This window comes from Lindgomyces ingoldianus (assembly GCF_010093535.1).
Source record: "Lindgomyces ingoldianus strain ATCC 200398 unplaced genomic scaffold BDR25scaffold_12, whole genome shotgun sequence".
NCBI classification, from domain to species: Eukaryota; Fungi; Ascomycota; class Dothideomycetes; order Pleosporales; family Lindgomycetaceae; genus Lindgomyces; species Lindgomyces ingoldianus.
Genome location: NW_022985173.1, coordinates 940,847 through 958,898, shown reverse-complemented (window position 1 = coordinate 958,898; position 18,052 = coordinate 940,847). Strand labels below are relative to the sequence as shown.

Genomic DNA, 18,052 nt, shown 5'->3' with positions numbered 1-18,052 from the left:
ATATGGCCATCTATTTTTGGTAACAGAGCGCTGCAATTTCGTTGCTGCATACGTGTCCGGTCCGGGCTTGTGCCTGTCCCTATCACCATCATATCACAACGCCCACCGTCGTAGACATGGACCGGGCCAGCCAGGCACTGGCAGAAGGTTTCCCCGCAGATTTACCCCAGACATGGGCTGCCCGGTCGGAATATGCCGGCGTACCTCTCACCACGCTCTATTGCCGCGCTCGCGGACGGCCCTCCGAGAAGGAAAAAGCCCGGAAACAGCAATACCTCACCCCAGAAGAAGAGAAAGCGCTGGTTGCATTCTTATTACTAATGTCTAACCTTGGATATCCAGTCCGTATCAAGTATATACCTTCCCTAGCCCTTATCCTCGCCCGACAGCGTTCACCCACCGCAAAGCCCCGGGCAAGAACTGGCCTCGAGCCTTCGAGAAACGCCATCCCGAACTCAAGGCGAGAACGGTCAAGGCAATAGACTGGAAGCGTCATGGGAACAATACATACCCGAAGATTGTAGAGTGGTTTGATGTAATTGAACCCGTAATCAAGGATCCAGGTATCCTGCCCGAGAATGTCTATAACATGGAAGAGACAGGAGTCATGCTAAGCATGCTTGGCTCTGTAAAAGTCCTTGTAGGTAAGGATGACCTGCGCAAACATCGAGGAGCAGGCGTCAAGCGAACGGTAGTAACTGTTGTTGAGTGTGTGAGTGGCGATGGTAGGCCGCTGCTCCCGCTTGTTATCTGGCCAGCTTCAACCCACAGAAGCAACTGGACAACGTATCCGACGCCTGGCTGGCACTATGCGCACTCAGAGAATGGGTATAACGATTCTAAAATCAGCTTAGAATGGCTGACCCGTGTGTTCGACCCCCAAACTCGGGAGCGGGCTAACGGAAGACCGCGAGTATTAATCTGCGACGGTTTTGGGAGCCATGAAACGCTTGAGATCCTAGAATTTTGCTTCAAAGCCAACATTCTTCTATGTCGTCTCCCCTCTCATACTTCTCACAAGCTCCAGCCCTGCGACGTTGGAGTCTTTGCGCCTCTAAAAGCAGCCTATCGGGACGAAGTTGAACGACTGCTTCGTGGAGGTCTAGACAACGTCGGCAAGGAGCATTTCACCTCCCTTTACAAGCCTGCCAGAGAAAAGGCGTTTTCTAAAAGGAACATCACCGCTTCGTGGGCAGCCACGGGATTATTTCCATTCAATCCAGAGAGGGTACTCCGTAGTATGCCAAAGCCTCTTCCTGAGCCAAGTATTTTGAACGAGGAATCCTGTCCGCAAGTAGAAGTGTTGAAAACGCCGGTAACGCCAGTAATGACGGAGGATCTGACGTCTTTACATGAATTAATCCAGCGGGATGTCCACACACTTTCCGACAAATCAAGCAAACATCGCCTGCAGAGACACGTACAGAAACTTGCGAATGCCGCTCAGGTATCCTTCGCCAAACAGGCTCTCCTTGAGGACCAGAATCAGTTCTTGTCGAAGTTAAACAAAGAAGCTAAGGTCCGCCGATCGACCAGGTCTGTTGTCTTGGGGAAAGCGAAGGTAATGAGCTACGAAGACCTTGAGCAGGCGAGGAAGAAGCGTGCTGAGAAGGAGAATGCCAAAGCTACTGCGGGCAAGGGAAAGCGTGGTCGTAAGCGAAAGTGTCCGGAGTCAAATCCCAACTCAGAGCAAGGACAGGAAGTAGAGTCGGATCTGTCGAAACCAGTGCGGAAGGAAAAAGCTATGCGAAAGAGCGACGTGACAGAGCCAGCAAGGGTGCCTGAGCCAGCAAAGTCACCAGAGCCCTGGAGGTACCAGTAGCGCGGATGTATTAGGAGAGTACTTGTGAGCTGATGGAATGTATTGAGAGTCGTGCAGTTTTATGTACTTAGAACGATCGTAAGAATCAATGAGACGAGCGGTGCCTTGAGGAACGAAGAGACGAAAGGCTAACAGGGACCTGCACCCCCCAAAAACTACAGCCACACTCTGTACGGCCACACCTCGAGTTCGTCACATATGCCTTGTTTTAGGTAAAGTGTAGATGAAGTAGGTATAGCGTTGCTAAAATAAGCATAGCGTTGTTGAAATTTTACCACCAAGTTCCCGTGACTTATGCCTAGGCCGCAACATATCTCTTCTCTTTCTCTCGTGACCTTGACCATCTTGAGAACCATTCACATCTACTCCGCTTCGTCTGGAAGGACCTTGATATTTATTTCGTGCTAATTTGGCTGCTTAAAGCTGCTCGTCTGGAAAAGACCACCCCCACGCCTCCGCCTCCGCCGCCGCCTCCCGAATCGTAGCCTCCTCTCCACCGCAACCATATGATTTCTTTTAGGTATAGCGTGCCTTGAGGAACGAAGAGACGAGAGGCATCTAGGCAATTAGGATTGTGATCCATGCAAGATCGGGTCTGTGCCTGCAAGTCAGTGATCTGATTTATTTTGCTTATTTCCTGGTACAGAAGCCGCACAAAACGAGGCTCGTTAGATCCGACAGCTCCCACTAGGAGCATAAAGACACAATCCAGACACAACTCTCCTATACACACTAGTAGAACACAAGAGAGCCTGTTATCTCAATGAGAATAGTCTCCAACCTGTGAATCTTTGCCTCCAAAACCTCGCTCGCATCACGACCATACGTGAAATGCGACACATCCTTCTTGCGAGACAACGGCAAACAGATCGCTCCTACCTGGCTTAGCACTCCCATATCTCACGCCATGGACCATATTCCGTGTGTTGAGAGCCACCTTTGGGAACACATACGTGTTCCTTTCTTAGGCAACGAAGAATACGATGGACTCGGCTTTGCGGACTTCCCCGTCCGCAAAAAATGGCAAGATGCATCCGATGCGACGCCAGACACAATTAGACTTGCCGGGCGGTCGGCCCAAGAACAGTCCTCCTTTTTCCAGGCTTGGCTTTTTTTCGGCATGTTAACAGAGGTTCTTAGTGTCGAAATTGCGATTCAAGACTTCGTGGTCGACGGCTTCGTGACGACAAAGAGGCTGCCCCATTACACATCCGCGTGGTATAAGAACGTCCACGCGATGTCGGATGATCAGCGCCACGACTGCTTCATGAGATCCGAGCGGAATCTCTTAGCAGCGCGCGTCTGCCGTTTTTCACTCCTAGACAAATCCCAGCGACCCGACTGTCTCGTTACGCCCGAGATCCGCCTGTCCATCAGCATCCTCGGCGAGACACTGGGTCAAGTCCATTATTCGATACGGCAAAGCTTCGAAAGCCGAGCCCCCGGAGGATACATTGACACTCGTAACAAATGGGGATACAACAGGATGATCCTGCACAAGCTGCTGCTGGAGCCAAAACAATGGTGTCCGAACCACATCGCGTTCTTGGAGAACTATCCCCCCGCCTCCACGAACATCCTTCTCTATTATGCCGCCTCCTTAGACCGTCCGCGGATGGGGTATCATGGTGACTGCTCTGTTCATGCGTGTATGGTGGGGAAGGTCCGCAATCCGAAAGCATACAAAACCAGGCACTCCGATAGCAGCGACCCGCCTTGTGATGGCCGGTGTCCTGAGATCGAGCCGACCCAGGCTCACATACTTGTCATCCTTGAAGAAGGGGGGTTGCCGCTTCTCAGGGCATCCGTGTCTGACTACGGCACTGTTAATGTCGAGGTTATCAACTACAAGACTGGAATGGAATATACCGCCATCTCGCACGTCTGGTCAGATGGTCTAGGCAATGAAAATAACAGCTGGCTACCGCAGTGTCAATTCGCGGCTCTTATCAAGGCAGTCAACGCTGCACAAAGACAACGAAACACCAGTCATCGAAACAATGCCTCGTCAACAGACGTGGATGGCACCGGGACGACCACGCCATCTGCAACATTTTGGATCGACACAATCTGCGTCCCGCGTGGTGCCGCAGCTGCTAGATTTCGGCGCATGGCTCTTGACCGCATGGCCATTCCATATCAGCTAGCCACTACCGTTCTAGTTCTCGACGCGGAGCTCTACCACACAGATCTACCGAGCACGAGCTCTGAAGCGATTGTCCGACTCATCTGCAGCAACTGGATGAGAAGGCTATGGACGCTCCAGGAGAGTATCCTCGGTGCAGAGCGGCTCTCCGTCCTTTTCAAAGAGCGAAGGGTGTTTCATCTATGGGAGGAGCTGGAGACATTGCGGAAGGATCTGTGGGCCCAGCCGTGGGTGCCTAACCCGCTAGTGCCGATTGCCATGCGAACGGGCATCCAGCAGTCTGCAAGAGCGTTGCCTGGATCGAGTAGCAAGCTGTCGTGGCTGTTCAGGGACATGAGCTGGCGGTCGACGACGCGGAGAACGGACGAGGCGCTTGTGCTAAGCAACATGCTCGGCGTCATACCACCCAACATGTTCCAGATCCCGGCTGAGGACCGGATGCGTGCAGTTATCGCTGAGCTGCCTGAGTTTCCTCGGCGCGTCATCTTCGCTCCAGGGCCGAGGTCACCACAGGAAGGGTTCCGATGGCTTGTTCACTCCTTTTTGGACAAGGCTGCTTTTGGACTGGGCGTCACCGTGGGGAAAATACGAAACAGAAGATTCCATCACATGGAGACCGAATGCCCGTGTCTCGAGGTTTCCTATCCGGGATATGTTTTGAGGGCGCCAAAGGAACTCGTCCGCCGGCCGTGGGATTTCGTCCTTTGCGACCCCTCAACAGACAAGATCATACACATCACTGAGAAGCCAGGGGAATGGCAATCGCACCAGCAGTCTACCGAAAATTTCGGTCGCTCGCTGGAGACAAACCGACCGGGCAGCTCCATGTCCGACTCACACAGGCTGCTGGGTTTAGTTCTGCATCATGACGCTCTTGCTCTGCATACAATTCACCGCTATGCAGCTGTGATGGAACTTGACCAGACAATAAATGGTCCAACTCCCGAGGTTTTGTCCGGAAGGCATCAAGGGGCTGTTGGCGTATCCGTGTATAAAACAGGACAGAGCCGGGAGATGGATAGAAGGCTGTGTGGGTGTATCGAGGTTTTGTCGAGCTACGCAGAGAGAACTTGGGCAATTCGCTAGGCGGGTAATGACTTTCCTTACCCATTCAGTCGGGTTGATTCTGAATTCTAGTCGTAGGCAGGTTGAAGCCAGCTCCTTCCGGAACCGAATTCTTGTGACTGCATTCCCCGGCCTTATGCTGCTCTCCAAAACGCCTGATACCTAAGCTTCTTAGGCGACCACCACGATCCTATACTCATTGGTAAGTCCCAGCGCATTCAAGACCGCGGCCTGCAGTATCACATTCTTACCGGCAGCGATGGAGATTCAATTGCGGCCCGAGGTTCGGTCGGTTGACATCCGTGTGGCTGTGGCTTTCGAGTTGCAGAAAACCTCCCGTGCAACAGGCAAAAGGGTTACCAGTCCTGCCCCCACATACCCACCATCCATTCCCTCATTCACAGAGCTGATTCTTTCTTTGAAAATTCCTAAATCTAGATTTTTTCGTTCCGCAAGGCTCTTTGGGCAAACCGTAAGCGGTTTGCGTCTCCTGTTTGCGTGGACGTGCTCAGCGGTTATTGCTGACTTGAACAGCCACAGCCAGACAGCCACAAGTTCCAGGGGAAGATGACGAATGTATATTACAGTGAGCTGATTACGTAACTGCAATGTGCTAACTCTGTTTAGAAATCGCCCCAACGGAGGTACCGCCAATCATAGCGACTGGGTATGAGGGTCCTCCCCACAACGCTGTTGCGTGCCTGAGAACATTCGTTATGATATACTGAGGCTTCAAGGACTGACTGGACGACATATCCCGATGTGATTGAGGATTTTCGACTTGTTAGACGCAATTTAAGCAGCGCATGCTGTGATGCTTCGCAAGAAGCGGACATATAAATCTCGCAAGAAGATGGAGACACGCATGTAATTTATGGTACGCGAAGTGTTTTCTATATACAACAAGAGCTCCAGCACTCGACAGATACCACATAGTTAATTATTTCCACATTTATATGAAATCGTGGTTACTTGAAGCTGAGGTACCTCGCTTAATTTCCCACCTGGTGGGTTTTCCGTTCCTACGGGATACACGTTAGTCATATACTTTTTTTCTATAGCGTTTAACCTTGGAAGAAGCAGGAGAAAAACTTCATGTACGAGCGGGAACGCACGAATGGATAAAAGCACTAAACAAACAAGATTCTCTCTTCTCAATGATTACTTTTCATCCTTTAGTTGACCGTCCAATCACGGCTCCCACGTCCCAAACCCTTACCTCCCAAAAAAAAAAATAATTACAAAGGAAACTACCATACCACAACTCGAACCCCGTCCCCACTAGCAGCACCGTTCCAATCTCCCTCTATGCCCCCAAAAGAGCAAAAAAGATAAATCCTAGCTAAAGCAGGTTTCGATCCTGCGTCCTCCGGGTTATGAGCCCGGCGCGCTTCCGCTGCGCCATTTAGCTTCTTTGATTTGTTTTATGAATGTTTCAGAAATAATATCTATTATATATGGTATTTCATTTCTTTATCATTTCAAAATACTGAGAAGAAGGGCAGATGCAAAGTGGTACGATTGGTGAGTCAAAGAGCGGTAGCGAGTGCAGTGGGGAAATGTGGATTATGATTGTGGGTCGATTGAGTCACATGAAGGGATCGGTGCGGGTAGCGAAGGACAAAGAGAGCGTAGAATGTGCAATAATATCAACCAGTTAACATCAAAAGTGAAGCGATAATAGCATAGCAGCCAAATTAATACACAAAACAACACTAAAGGCTTCTAAAAGCAAGAATATCTAAAACCAGAGATTATACATAGCTCCTCCATATTTCCAGGGTATTTCAAGAGTCTACAAATGGCCAGACCGACCCAAACCAAGAGCACCAAAAGTGCAAACCAAAAACCCCTCAAATCTTATAAAAACGCCAAAACAGTTACAGCACTACCCAGTCGTGGCTCCGAGCCCACCAATGTATCACACCCCCTTTGCCTCATACATATGCCCACTCCGACTCAACACCGTCCCTAAACCTCTATGGACCTCCGCCTGAAATGGCTCAAAGGGCACCCTTTCTCCATCAATGCTGATATAGCCATCCGGTTGGTTTTTAGGGATGATTCTATATGCGGAGATCTTCTGATAATCAACGTGATCGAGGTCGAAAAATTTGTGCTCGGCAATAGCGAGGAGAGTACCGATAGCCGTGAGACGCTTTATGTCGCCTCGGATGCGGATTAGATCAATGCAGCCATCTGAAGGAAGAGAGGCAGGAAAGAAGTTTGCGTCGGGCGACATGTACGCCATGTTTCCGGCGTAGAAGTTGCCCAGTTTGTCGTGGGGAACGAGCTCCCATTCTGAGGGTAAGGGGTCGTTGACTGTTCCCCATTTGAGGTTTGGGAGGCGCGTTTCGGTACCGGGAACGGGGCGGTCGTCATAGCTGGGGGGAGGCTTTGAAGACTCGGCGCTGTAGACATCTCGAATTGCGTCTTTGTTGTCAACTTCGACCATCGCGGCGATGTCGGCTGGATATATTGTCTTTCCAACGAGACGGACAAAGAAACCCCAGGTGAAGCGCGCACTTCCCATCCACCGAAGATGCTCGGTAGCCAGGTCGGTTTCGGCGACGATACCAACGGACTGGGAGAGGAAGGACAGCGTCCGCTTGTCGCCCTGCGTTATAGACACCAGATCAAGTGGCGTGCGAAGGCCTTTGACGACGGCTAACGCAGCAAGGCTGGGACTGTTCGTTCCATTCATGTTTAAACTTAAAGCGTTTCCGGAACCGCAGGGCAGCTGCGCGACAGCAATTCTCGCCAGCGCTCGAGCGGCGTCGTCCTTCCTGCCTAGCCCGTTGAAAACCTCGTGCGGGACCCCGTCGCCAGAGCAGCAAGCGATGACATCGTATGCTTCCGTGTTAATGTTCTGCGCAATCTCAACAGCGTGTCCGTTGTACTGCGTTCTCTCCACGTCTAGCTCGCATTGTGCAGCCGCGAATATCGGCGCAATGCGCCTATGGTATAGCTTCTGTGCCTTCCCCTTCCCGCCGAACGGGTTAACGAGGACTTTAATCCGCTTCCGACGCTGCGAGGGGCCGTACGCGCGATCGAGGAGACTCGCTATCCATGCATCCGTATATTCGCGCTCCTTCTGTTCGAGTTCATAGCTAATGATGGCGGGACGGACTGCGTGTTTTGACTCGGCATGTGCATAGTGAATGACAATCTCTCCGTCTTCGGAATGTTCGGCCCAGAGAATGTTGAAGAAAGGGATCGAGCGAGTGGTTTTGTTCTCTAGCGGCTTGTCAGCAATTGGTGCCTAGCACGCCAGAGGCGCGAAACTCACTGCCTGGGGTCAGACTGATGCCGCAGCAGTTTGCGCTTCGTGTTTCGAGTAGGCCCTCATCTAGGAGTTATTGTGAGCGCGCATCTGCGATAAACATCAGGAATTGTACCTAAGACAATTAAAGAGTCTGTGCCTAGGGTCAACGAGGCATTTCTGCCTACAGCGAGTGTCGTACCCGCGACGCGGTCCCCGTGGTCCTGTTGAGACAGCGGCGTCTGGGTGCCGGCTAGCGAAGGGTCTTTGAAGGGGTCGTCCTCCCCAGCGAGCGCCATGGTCATGAATGAATGAAGCAGTATTTTTGCATCGCTGAGGGGGGAGGGGAGGTCAATAAGAGGACGTCAGCATGAGCTTCCCCATGCAGCCGTGAACAAGTAGCGGATGCTGCGGAGGGTTTGGCGTCGCAAAGAAAAGGGAAACATGGCCGCGTTGAAACCAACCTTGGAAGCAGGCGAGCCGAGGCCTATCCCTCAATGCACGCGCCTGGCACCCGTGCTCTTCTAAGGTTCCCTGTCTCGCACGGGTTCGGACATTTCAAACCTCCACTTCAGTCTCGCATTCTTATATCAACTTATACTAAGCTCTAACCCTTATTACAATTTGTGCTAAGTATATCTACGTTCTCCGCCACCACCAACCCTATTCAACAAAAGAAACGGATCCAAAGGGGAATTATCTACTAATCTGACAATTTAGTCCAATCCAATCCAATCCAATCTCAATGATCCTGCCCTATACCAGGCGGTGCGGTCTTGGGGGTATATCCATCCATGCTTATCATCGCTAAGTAAAGACAGCAAGTAGAGTGAACGAGGGATCGAGGCGCATGAAAACAATTAAGCTACAGGAAACGAGGGGATGCCCTGTGCAAGCGGGCGACATAAGGAGAGTTTTTGTTGTGTACAAAGGAAATTTGGTTGATCTCATCCATAATCTGGGATGTTCCATTTGGTGATGTGTATTCTTGCAAACGTTTACCGCCTCAGCTCCTGGCCAAAGTTTAGACCAATCGGTGTCATGTCGCCATCAACAGTGCTTTCGTCATCGTAGAATCCGCTCTCGCTGAAATGCCCATCCTCGGCATCTTGGTCATATGCTGCTTTATGAAGAAGAGGCGGAGTGCTGGGCACCGGCTGCTTTCCTAAGCTAGGAAAACCTGCAGAACCTCGTGAGCTCGACGAGTTCGAACGGATGTTCTGTGGTCGAATGGCCGAGGACGGTAGATCTGGAGTGCGGCGGAGGTTCGAAGTAGGCGGGGTCATGAGCCCAGACAGGAAAGACTGGGCCGCCGGAGGAGCAATTCTCGAGGGCGTCTGGTTACGAGATGTGTTGTTTGAACCGCCAACTAGCGAGCTGGATCCATTATCACGACCCTTACGCCAATTTCCGATGGCAGCAGCAAGCTGTACAGCCTTAGGAGATGCAAAATTGGAGAGTGTGGCGAGTGTTGGGAACGACTGGCCACCAGCCACAAGGCGTTCCTTCTCCTGTTGCTCCATCTGAAGGTTCGTTCGGATGCGGATAGCCGCATCGCGGACCATCTCGCGATCAAAGGTAGGTTGAGCGAGCGAATTGACGAGGTCGTTCAGGTCATCAATACGTACACCGAGAAGCTCTCGCAGCCAACCAATCTCCGTGTCTCGCTCTTTGAGTTTTGCTGGGGCCTCTGTATCAACTTCGGCGAGCTTGTGCTCTAGTGATTCGATGCGAGATTCGCGTTCTTGAAGCTGTTCTTGGAGAACCGCAATTGACTCTCTTAGTGCTTGAGGCGAGATCTTCTCGGGCAAACCGGAACCATACAAGGACGGACCTACAATAGCCGGAAATTTGACAGATTGAGCGGCAGCCGCGGCGGCACTGGCTGCTTCCTTAGTAACAGCAAGCTTCTCCTCGAGCAGAGCGACCTTGTCTTGAAGGTGCTCCATCTTGGATTCGGCGAGCGAGATGCGGTCTTTGTGGAAAGTCTCCGCTCGTTCCTTGTCCTCGCGGGCGATCTCCAGGGCTCGGCAGTGTTCTTGGGAGAGGCGTTCGAAACGTCGTTCAAAGACTTGGTGTTGTTCTTGAAGAGCAAGGGTCTTGCTTTCGAAAGCCTCTTTAACGGCATGCTTCTTCGCATCTGAGGCAGCTTCCATCTCAACCTCGTGCTTAGCCTTGACGGTATCGGTATCCATGCGAACCTGGTCGAGCTCTGCCCGTATTCGAGAAATTTCGCTTTCGAGATCGGCGCGGACAATGTTGACTTGATTGTTGGCGGCATCAATATCCGCTTCCATAAGCACGCGCGTGCGTCTGACCTCAACGCGTCCGGCTTCTCTTGCCTCCCTGAACTCACGTTCATATCTTTCGGCCGTTCTCTGGTGTTCCACACTCTCCTGTCTTAGCTCGTCAAGGGTTTGCTCCAGTCTGACGTTAGCCTTCTGTGTCTGCTCTAGAGCAACCTTGAGCTTCATGCCTTCTCGCTCTTGAGTCTCGAGCCTCTCCAACTCCCTCTCCAGCCTCTCTCTTGTCCGTCCTTCGGCCTCGATCCTGGCGCTGAGGACTTCGTACTTCTTCATGTGTGCCTCGTCACTCTTCTGCCATTGAGCACGCTCAGCAGCAGCCTGTCCAGAAGCGATGATCATATCCTGCTGCAGTTTCTCAAACTTGGTACGCATGGATTCGCGGAGTCTTATGGCTTCCTCATGTTGGAGTCGTGAAGAATTGATAGTCTTGCGCATCCTTTCGTTCTCCTCGTTCGCGGCTTGAATATCGTTCCTCCATTTGTTAGTCGACATACGATGTTCCTCGAGGGTGTACGACAGAGCCTCATTCTCAGCAGAGACAACATCTAACTTCTTCTTGATGTCATCTTCACTGCTCTCAAATGCAATGGCCTTGAGTTTGAGCTCATCGTTCTCGGTTTGAAGAGCAACAAGTCTATTTCGGAGCTCTTCGTCACTGTTATGGAGGGAGTCAAGTTTGCCGCGGGTATCCTCGCATTCCACTTGGAGTGCTCGGATCTTGTTCTCATCGTCGCCAGCAGCTTCACGAAGGAGAGCAAGCTCCTTCTCGGTGACCTCGAGCAGGCGTGCGCCGTCAACTTCACGAGCTTCCAAGACTTTGCGAGCTTCAGCTTCGGTGTCTAGGCGAAGAGAGGTTTCTTTCAGCATAGCCTCGAGGTCAGCAATCCGGATGTCCTTCTCTTCAATAGCCCGAGCTTCCTCGCGTTCTGCAGCTTCCTCGCTTTGACGCTTCAAAGCGTCTTCGATCACCTCACGGATATCCTCGGCCTGGATGTGGCTAGAAGTAGCATGCGCAATAGAAGCCTTCAAGCTGCCAATAACTTGAAAGATTTCAGACATATCAACCTGAGGTTGGGGAATATCAACTGGAGGCTCTAGAGTTGCAGCGGGCTTGTGAGATGCTAAAGCTTCCGCAACAATAGAGCGAATCGTGTCCGGCTCGATAGGTCCACCAGCAGGTGCAGGTGGGAGCTGCGGCTGTTGCGCGGCGAGGGCCTCTGTAACGATCGATCGAATATCATCCGGCCGTAATTGCTCGGGAACTGGGGAAGGGGCGGACTGGGGGGCATGCATTGCAAAAGCTTCCATAACAATCGAGCGAATAAGATCTGGCTGAACTGGCTCAACAGCGGATGTGGAAGTTAGCTGAGGAGCGTGTTCGGTGAGAGCAGCCGTGACTATTGCCCGGACATCGTCCGGTCGGATTGGTTCGACAGCGAGCTGAGGAGCATGCGTAGCAAGCGCATCCATAACAATTGAGCGAATCTCCTCCGATTTCACAGGTTCAGAAGTTGACTCGGATGCCGTTGGGGCATGTGAAGCAAGTGCATCCAAGACAATGGAGCGGATATCATCCGGCTTGATAGGTTCCACAACAGGGTCGGGAGCTGTCGGTTGATGAGAGACAACTGCCTCTTCAACGATAGCGCGGATCTGCTCAGCGGGAACAGGCTCGAATTTGGGCGGCGTCCATTGAGGCTGGTGGTGAGCAAGAGCCTCCATGATGATTTCTCGGACGTTATCCGGCTTCATGGGTTCTACCACAGCAGGAACAGGTACAGGAAGGGAAGTGACGGCTGGCTGGTGGGATTCGAGTGCTTCCTTGACAATGGATCGAATCTTTTCGAGCCTCCGGTCCTTCCTGGGAGAACGGGTACGGAAATGCGAGTCGGTTCCAATCTCGTCGTCCTCGTCATCGGCGTCACTGTCAAGACGTCCGTTCGTAGACATGCTGCGTCGGCCACGTCCGGGACGTTGAGACATCGTAACAATTGCATCTTGAATGCCCTGCAGGTTCTTCTCCATCGGACCAAGGCGACTCTGCAAAAGGCGGCTAATGAGGGTATCGACATGACTATCGAAGAATCGGCTTCGTGTTTGAATCTTATCCTCGCCTTCCGACGTAAGACCTTCATCCCAATCGCTCATTGGAACCTCGGCTGCGTTATTGAGACGATGAACTGGAGATTCGTAGGCAAGGCCAGCACGATCGTCGCTGAAAGGATCATGCGTTATTGATGTTGAGGATGCGTTCAGATTCCTAGGAGCGTATAGTCTGCGGGGACTAGGGCTAGGTGCATCACTACGCAGATTAACGTTCGGTGCTAAATCGTGGCGTTCGAATTGGTGGGGAGATCTCCTAGGAGAAGACTGCTCCCAAGTAGGATCGTCTCGTTCGATGCCAAAGTCGGAGCCTTCTTCATTCATATGCTGAATAACAGCGTCAATGTCATTGAATGATGTTTGGCCAAAATTGTCGAAGTCGAGGCTTTCGCTCTCGGCGTATGGGACGTGTCTTCGGGATTCCAGAGCAGTCTTAAAAGAGCCATCGTCGCTAGGTCGGAAAGTCGTTGCTGGGCTACGGCTTGAGTGACGGGGAGGGCTAATATGGGTGTTGTTATGTTCGTCGTCCTGTGCGACGGAAGGCTTGGTGACGTGGTAACCAAAATCAAAGCCGGAAGTGCCGAACTGGGGTCGAAACTCGAATGGTTTCGCCGCCGCAGAAAGTGAGCTTGTTTTGTGGGCATGCTTATTCGTGAATGGCTTCGGTGCTTCATCGACCGTAGGTGTGGGTGCATCGCTCTCTTGCGGCGTCCTATCATCAATCGGCGTCTTGGAGTCTGACAAGGATCCCGTGGACATTTCAGTCTGAGGAGTAGGGATGCTCGGTTCGAAGGACGAGTTCAGCCCAATAGTAACAAGAGGATCGGGACTCTTTGACTTAGACTTCGGTCTCTCGGCATTTGGCGAAAGATTCTCCTTGTCTTCTGGAGCCGTTTCGCGCTCAATCTGTGGGTCTTGTTTGGCTGCCTGGGGTTGTTTACTTTCCGCCAAGGGTTGGGACGGTAGCGCAAATTGAGGAACATCGTCACCACCATCATGAACGTGTCGAGCGCGTTTCTCTCGCCCATCAGCTTGCATAATTCGTCCAAACTCATCGTCTTTGTCTTCTTCCTCCTCTGGGGTTTTCTGTCGTGTAGCATCAGGACGTACGATAGGAATGGCCTTGGAACGTTTCGCAGGCTTAACAATATCAGTTGCAGAGATGCTAACGTTCCCAAATATCTTTGAAGAAAAGTTCGTCGGAGCGGTGGGGGATTGTCCCATGGATGCACCACTGGTCGGGGTGAAGACTGGGGCATCGGGTTTGGGAACAGATCCTTCGGAGATGAAACTGAAGATACTGCTTGGCAAAGCAGATCCATTCATCAGGCCAGGCTTGAAAACAGGAGCCTCGACAGCAGCCTTGAGCGTTGGATTTTCAGAGGCCGGCTTGAATGCAGGTACATCGGGCTTAAACACAGGCGCATCAGGCTTGAACACGGGTGCGGCGACATTGAGGCTCGACAAGCCATCGATACTTACCCTGTTGCTCCTTGTCGCTTCATCTTGGCCGAATGGCTTGATGCCGGGCGAAAACGAGCAGCTGGAAGAAAAGGAGTTCGGACTAAACGTCGTCGACGGGTTGAACTCCTTAGCTTCCACGTTGAGCCTAGAGATGGAAGAGCGGGACGTGTGTTTGCTGTGCATGGCTGAACCAGGCTTCCCGAACGCAAGTTTCGTGTCTTTCCATGAGCTGCTGACCTGCGATGCAGTTTTAGAGTGCTGTGCCGAGCCGTTGGCAGCGTCAAGGCGATTTCCATCCCCTAGGCTAGGATTCGTGACGTCAGAAATATTGGTTCTAGCCCCGTCACTGACATCTGCGCGTGGGTTCTCTGGTTGTTGCGGGCCGAAGCCGAATGAGAACGAAGATTGCTGAGGCTTAGTCAGGGAGTGCGCTCTGCTGTGGGGCTGAGGTTGGTGCAGGACAGGCCGAGATTCCTCCCAAGTAGAATCAGCAACAGGAGCTGAGTGCTTGAACTGGGTGTTGTTTTCAGGCTCCGTACTGAAATCCCCTCCCTCCTCGAACTGCTTATCGATAGCCTCCTCCAGATGGTACTCAGCTTCGCGAGCTTCACGCTCAAGACTTGCACTAATGTTATGGCGATGGCCGCGAGGAGTTGGAACAGCGATTTCAGGCCCAGACTTAGCCGCATTCTTCAACTCTGGCATTTCATCTTCTTCGGCTTCATCCTCCGGTACTTCTGCAAGCGTAGAAGATGGTCGGAGGTTGAACAATTGCTGCTGTTGTTGGGCTTGAAGGTTGTGCTGATGTTGTTGCTGTTGCATTTGAGCCAGGACTTCATCCCGTTGAGTTGGGGCAGGAGGGAATTGCTGGCCAGACCTAAACCCGAATGGAGAGTTGGGCGATGCAAGATCGGCAGGATCGGGTCTGCTTGGTGGAAGAGGAGGCAGAGCAGGCGAGCCGCCTCGAGGGCCTTGAACACCAAAGTACTGGTTAGGTGACCATTGACCGGATGGCGAAGCGGCCTGGTGTTGAATAAAACTTGCAGGTGAACCAAAGGTGGAATGTCTGTGCATGTGCATGCTCGGACGTTGATTGCCAAAAGCTGTGATTGGCGATGCCATTGACTGCCGTGAAGCGTGTCCAGGAGAAGGGCCGAGGGGAAAGGAACCCGAAACGATGCTTCCCTGTCGGATTCGGTGACTACCCGCAGACGATGTAGGGAGTGGAGGCGAAAATGGCATGCTAGGATGTTGCGAAGCGGAAGTTTGTCTTGACATTGAATTGTCGTCCTCTTCGCCTCCTACACTGACACCGAGAGCAGCCAGTTTCGCCTCCAGGAGGTGATTAACATACGCATCCCAGTCAGACTTGTTGGGAATACGCACACGGTATTGCCCCGAACGCTCTGCTCGCACCTCGCCTTCGTCGGGCCAGATGGCTCGATTTTGAGGAAGACACAATCCACTTGATACATCAGCTCCCTTCCAGTACCCGAACCCCCGTGTGTCATAACCAGCTCGTTGGAGATGTTGCAATTTTGACTCGACCTCTGCCGGACTCATTGGTTTGGGCGGAAATCCAGGCGAGCCTCGCGGAATATCCGTCGGTATCGAAATCCAGCACGACTTGCCTTTTACGGGGATCCTCTTACGCTGGCGAGGGGTAGGTGCAGGAGAGACAGCCTTGGTTGGAGTTTGCGGCTTTCCCTGAGCATCTACCACAAACTTCGGAGACTCGGGAGCCTTCTCTTCCTCTGGCGTTGGCAGGGGTTTGTCCGCATGCATGCTCCGACTCAGCTGGGACCTCAAGCTCGCACCAGACCCCTGACGCGAATGCGCCTGGGGATCGGCGTACCTTGATGCCATCATCTTGCCGAGTTCTTCCTGCTGAGTCTTGCCAATATGCGACCAGAAATCCTGCGGTGTCAAAGTCAAGTTGTTGGCCCTTGACTTATGACCCTTCTTCTTCTGCGGTTTCTCTACGAGAAGCCTTTGGTCGTCGCCGTCAGTCGATCCGTCGCTTTGCCAATTTCTTGCCTCGTGATTCCAGCCTCCGTCCAGAAACTGCTGAACCCACTTCTCAGACGGGTTGTCAACTGTCTCTGATGCTGGAAGACTAAAGGGGACTGATCGCGGGGTATTATCCGAAGGGAAATGGGATTTCGTTGGCGTATCGGCGAAGCTTGGGGGCAGTCGAGAAGGGATCAGATGCTCTAGGTTGAACCGATTAGGGGAATTGTCTTCCGTCAGTCGCGGGGGAAGCAGATGCTCGAGACCAAACGCGGGATTCGGCGCGTCGTCTTCTGGCAGTCGCGGAAGAAGGTGCTCAAGTCCGAACTGAAGATTTGACGCGTCCTCTTCAAGATCGTCACTCCCAGAATTCGCCGAAAGATTGCGTCCTCGGTTGAACGACGGCGGAGGGTGTCTGTACGGGCTACCCCAGCTTGCAGTGTAATAGGATGAAGTATCCTCGTGCCTTGCTACCGTTGAAGGCGTCCGCTCAGCGCTCCCAAGCGTCGAAAAACCAGGGAGAGGGGGTAACTCTGGGCTAGAGTGGCCCAGTGTCTGCGTGGGCGAGGGATGGGCTGTCCACAGAGTCTGTGCCGGGGAGGGCACACCACGCGCCTCTGAAGGACCGTTCACTTCTCCGTCTTGCCGGAAAGCCGATGGGGGAGATGACGGCGGGGGAAGTGAGGACGAGGAAATGCGTCGCGCTGGCATTCAACGTTCAACGGCCAGCCCCGGAGACAGTGTCTCACCGAAAGACGCGCACCTTGGACGACTTGCACGCGACGAGCAAGACGGGAATCGCTCGGCCTCGTCAACCAAACGGCGTTTGTCGGATTGGCAGGGCAGGCAACGCGTGCGGACGTTGCGAGGTCTTGAGGCGTGAAGGCCAGGTATGACGCAGTGATTATGTTTACAAAAGAAAGTATCAGAGCAGAGTGGCTAAAAGAGCGACATGAGGTTGGATAGCACTGACGTGTTGGCAGGAAGAGACACCATACCCGTAGCAGCAGCAGGAAGAGGACGAAAATCGCGGCTGTGAAGAGGTGTGCTGCCCGCCAGAAGGACTGAAATTGTAGAAAGGAGACGAGGCTTAAGTCAGCCGTTACCGATTGGCTGTGGTGGCGGACCAGAGAACGTGTCATGGACGCAAGGGGCCCAGTGGAGGAGTGTGCAGGGGTACGACTTGAAGCCGAGGCGAACGCGGGAGAGGGTCGCACACAAATGAGCAGAGCTGGTGGGAGCGCATCCCTTAACATCTGTTACGGCATCTTTGCAGGAACCGAATACCGTTGGGTCAGTGTCGGGGCCGGAGCACCACAAGAACTCCTGGAAGTGCAACTGATAGGCGGCATTGCAGCATCTGGGTACAACCCCTGTTGTATTCCCCTCCGTGCCACGACGCGTCGCATTTCACTCATTTGTTTATTTAATTGCTCCCTCAAACACCGCTTCATGCACTTTGTCTCCTCGACAAGGGACGAAAGGGAGACCCGTATCTTGGAAAGGCTCCATTACCTTCTTAGCATCCCGCTGAAACACAACGTTCACTGGCTAGTACTTGTTACGGTTCTTTGCATTCAACGTGTTAAGTTTCGAGAAAACCGTACGATGACAAGCTGGGATGACCGTTGGAGGGTGAATGCAACATGGAAAGCTAGCGGGGGCTAGCACGTTCCCACAGTGGTTCCCGAGCGCTCGTGATGGGAATGACCTGCATCTTCTCACCCAACGTGAAACATGATTAGGGCAAAGTCTATCCCTTAACCCTCTTGCTAGAATTAGGCAGAGTGCTAAGATAATGAAGAATATGTCCTCAAGTACCCCTACCAGGTTCCACATGGGGGGACATGATACACTATGTCCACCGCAAAAGT

General features: G+C 52.5%; 4 protein-coding genes and 1 non-coding gene across 5 annotated transcripts; 2 read left to right on the top strand and 3 right to left on the bottom strand.

Annotated features, from left to right (window-relative positions):
* Window positions 1-1,240: 1,240 nt before the first annotated feature.
* BDR25DRAFT_168585 (uncharacterized protein) lies at window positions 1,241-1,615 on the top strand (the record flags this gene model as incomplete). The annotated part of the gene is made up of 2 exons (XM_033684107.1): window positions 1,241-1,420; window positions 1,502-1,615. Coding segments are annotated over 2 exons (294 nt in total), but the record flags the coding sequence as incomplete, so codon positions are not given.
* Window positions 1,616-2,729: 1,114 nt separating this feature from the next.
* On the top strand, window positions 2,730-5,706 carry BDR25DRAFT_313370 (uncharacterized protein; the record flags this gene model as incomplete). The annotated part of the gene is made up of 4 exons (XM_033691374.1): window positions 2,730-4,998; window positions 5,209-5,235; window positions 5,472-5,505; window positions 5,661-5,706. The coding sequence occupies 4 exons, from the start codon at window positions 2,730-2,732 to the stop codon at window positions 5,704-5,706; spliced, it is 2,376 nt and encodes a 791-aa protein (XP_033549043.1).
* Window positions 5,707-6,372: 666 nt separating this feature from the next.
* On the bottom strand, window positions 6,373-6,444 carry BDR25DRAFT_t24. Its single transcript has one exon. It is a non-coding gene; the product is annotated as a tRNA-Met (tRNA).
* Window positions 6,445-6,704: 260 nt separating this feature from the next.
* BDR25DRAFT_259692 (sphingoid long chain base kinase-like protein) lies at window positions 6,705-8,718 on the bottom strand. The gene is made up of 3 exons (XM_033686603.1): window positions 8,432-8,718; window positions 8,323-8,382; window positions 6,705-8,270 (listed from the first exon to the last, which is right to left on the bottom strand). The coding sequence occupies exons 1-3, from the start codon at window positions 8,598-8,600 to the stop codon at window positions 6,955-6,957; spliced, it is 1,545 nt and encodes a 514-aa protein (XP_033549042.1). The 5' UTR covers window positions 8,601-8,718; the 3' UTR covers window positions 6,705-6,954.
* A 159-nt stretch (window positions 8,719-8,877) lies between these two features.
* On the bottom strand, window positions 8,878-17,286 carry BDR25DRAFT_302954 (uncharacterized protein). Its single transcript, XM_033689912.1, has one exon. It carries the CDS (start codon window positions 16,887-16,889, stop codon window positions 9,294-9,296), a length of 7,596 nt encoding a protein of 2,531 aa, XP_033549041.1. The 5' UTR covers window positions 16,890-17,286; the 3' UTR covers window positions 8,878-9,293.
* Window positions 17,287-18,052: the final 766 nt, after the last annotated feature.

Bases quoted from the DNA above. Each gene is read 5' to 3' on its own strand.
- BDR25DRAFT_302954 (XM_033689912.1), bottom strand. From the start codon at position 16,889: ATGCCAGCGCGACGCATTTCCTCGTCCTCACTTCCCCCGCCGTCATCT.
- BDR25DRAFT_259692 (XM_033686603.1), bottom strand. From the start codon at position 8,600: ATGACCATGGCGCTCGCTGGGGAGGACGACCCCTTCAAAGACCCTTCG. The intron at 8,383-8,431 runs GTACAATTCCTG...AATAACTCCTAG, and splicing joins AGACTCTTTAATTGTCTTAG to ATGAGGGCCTACTCGAAACA. The intron at 8,271-8,322 runs GTGAGTTTCGCG...ACAAGCCGCTAG, and splicing joins CATCAGTCTGACCCCAGGCA to AGAACAAAACCACTCGCTCG.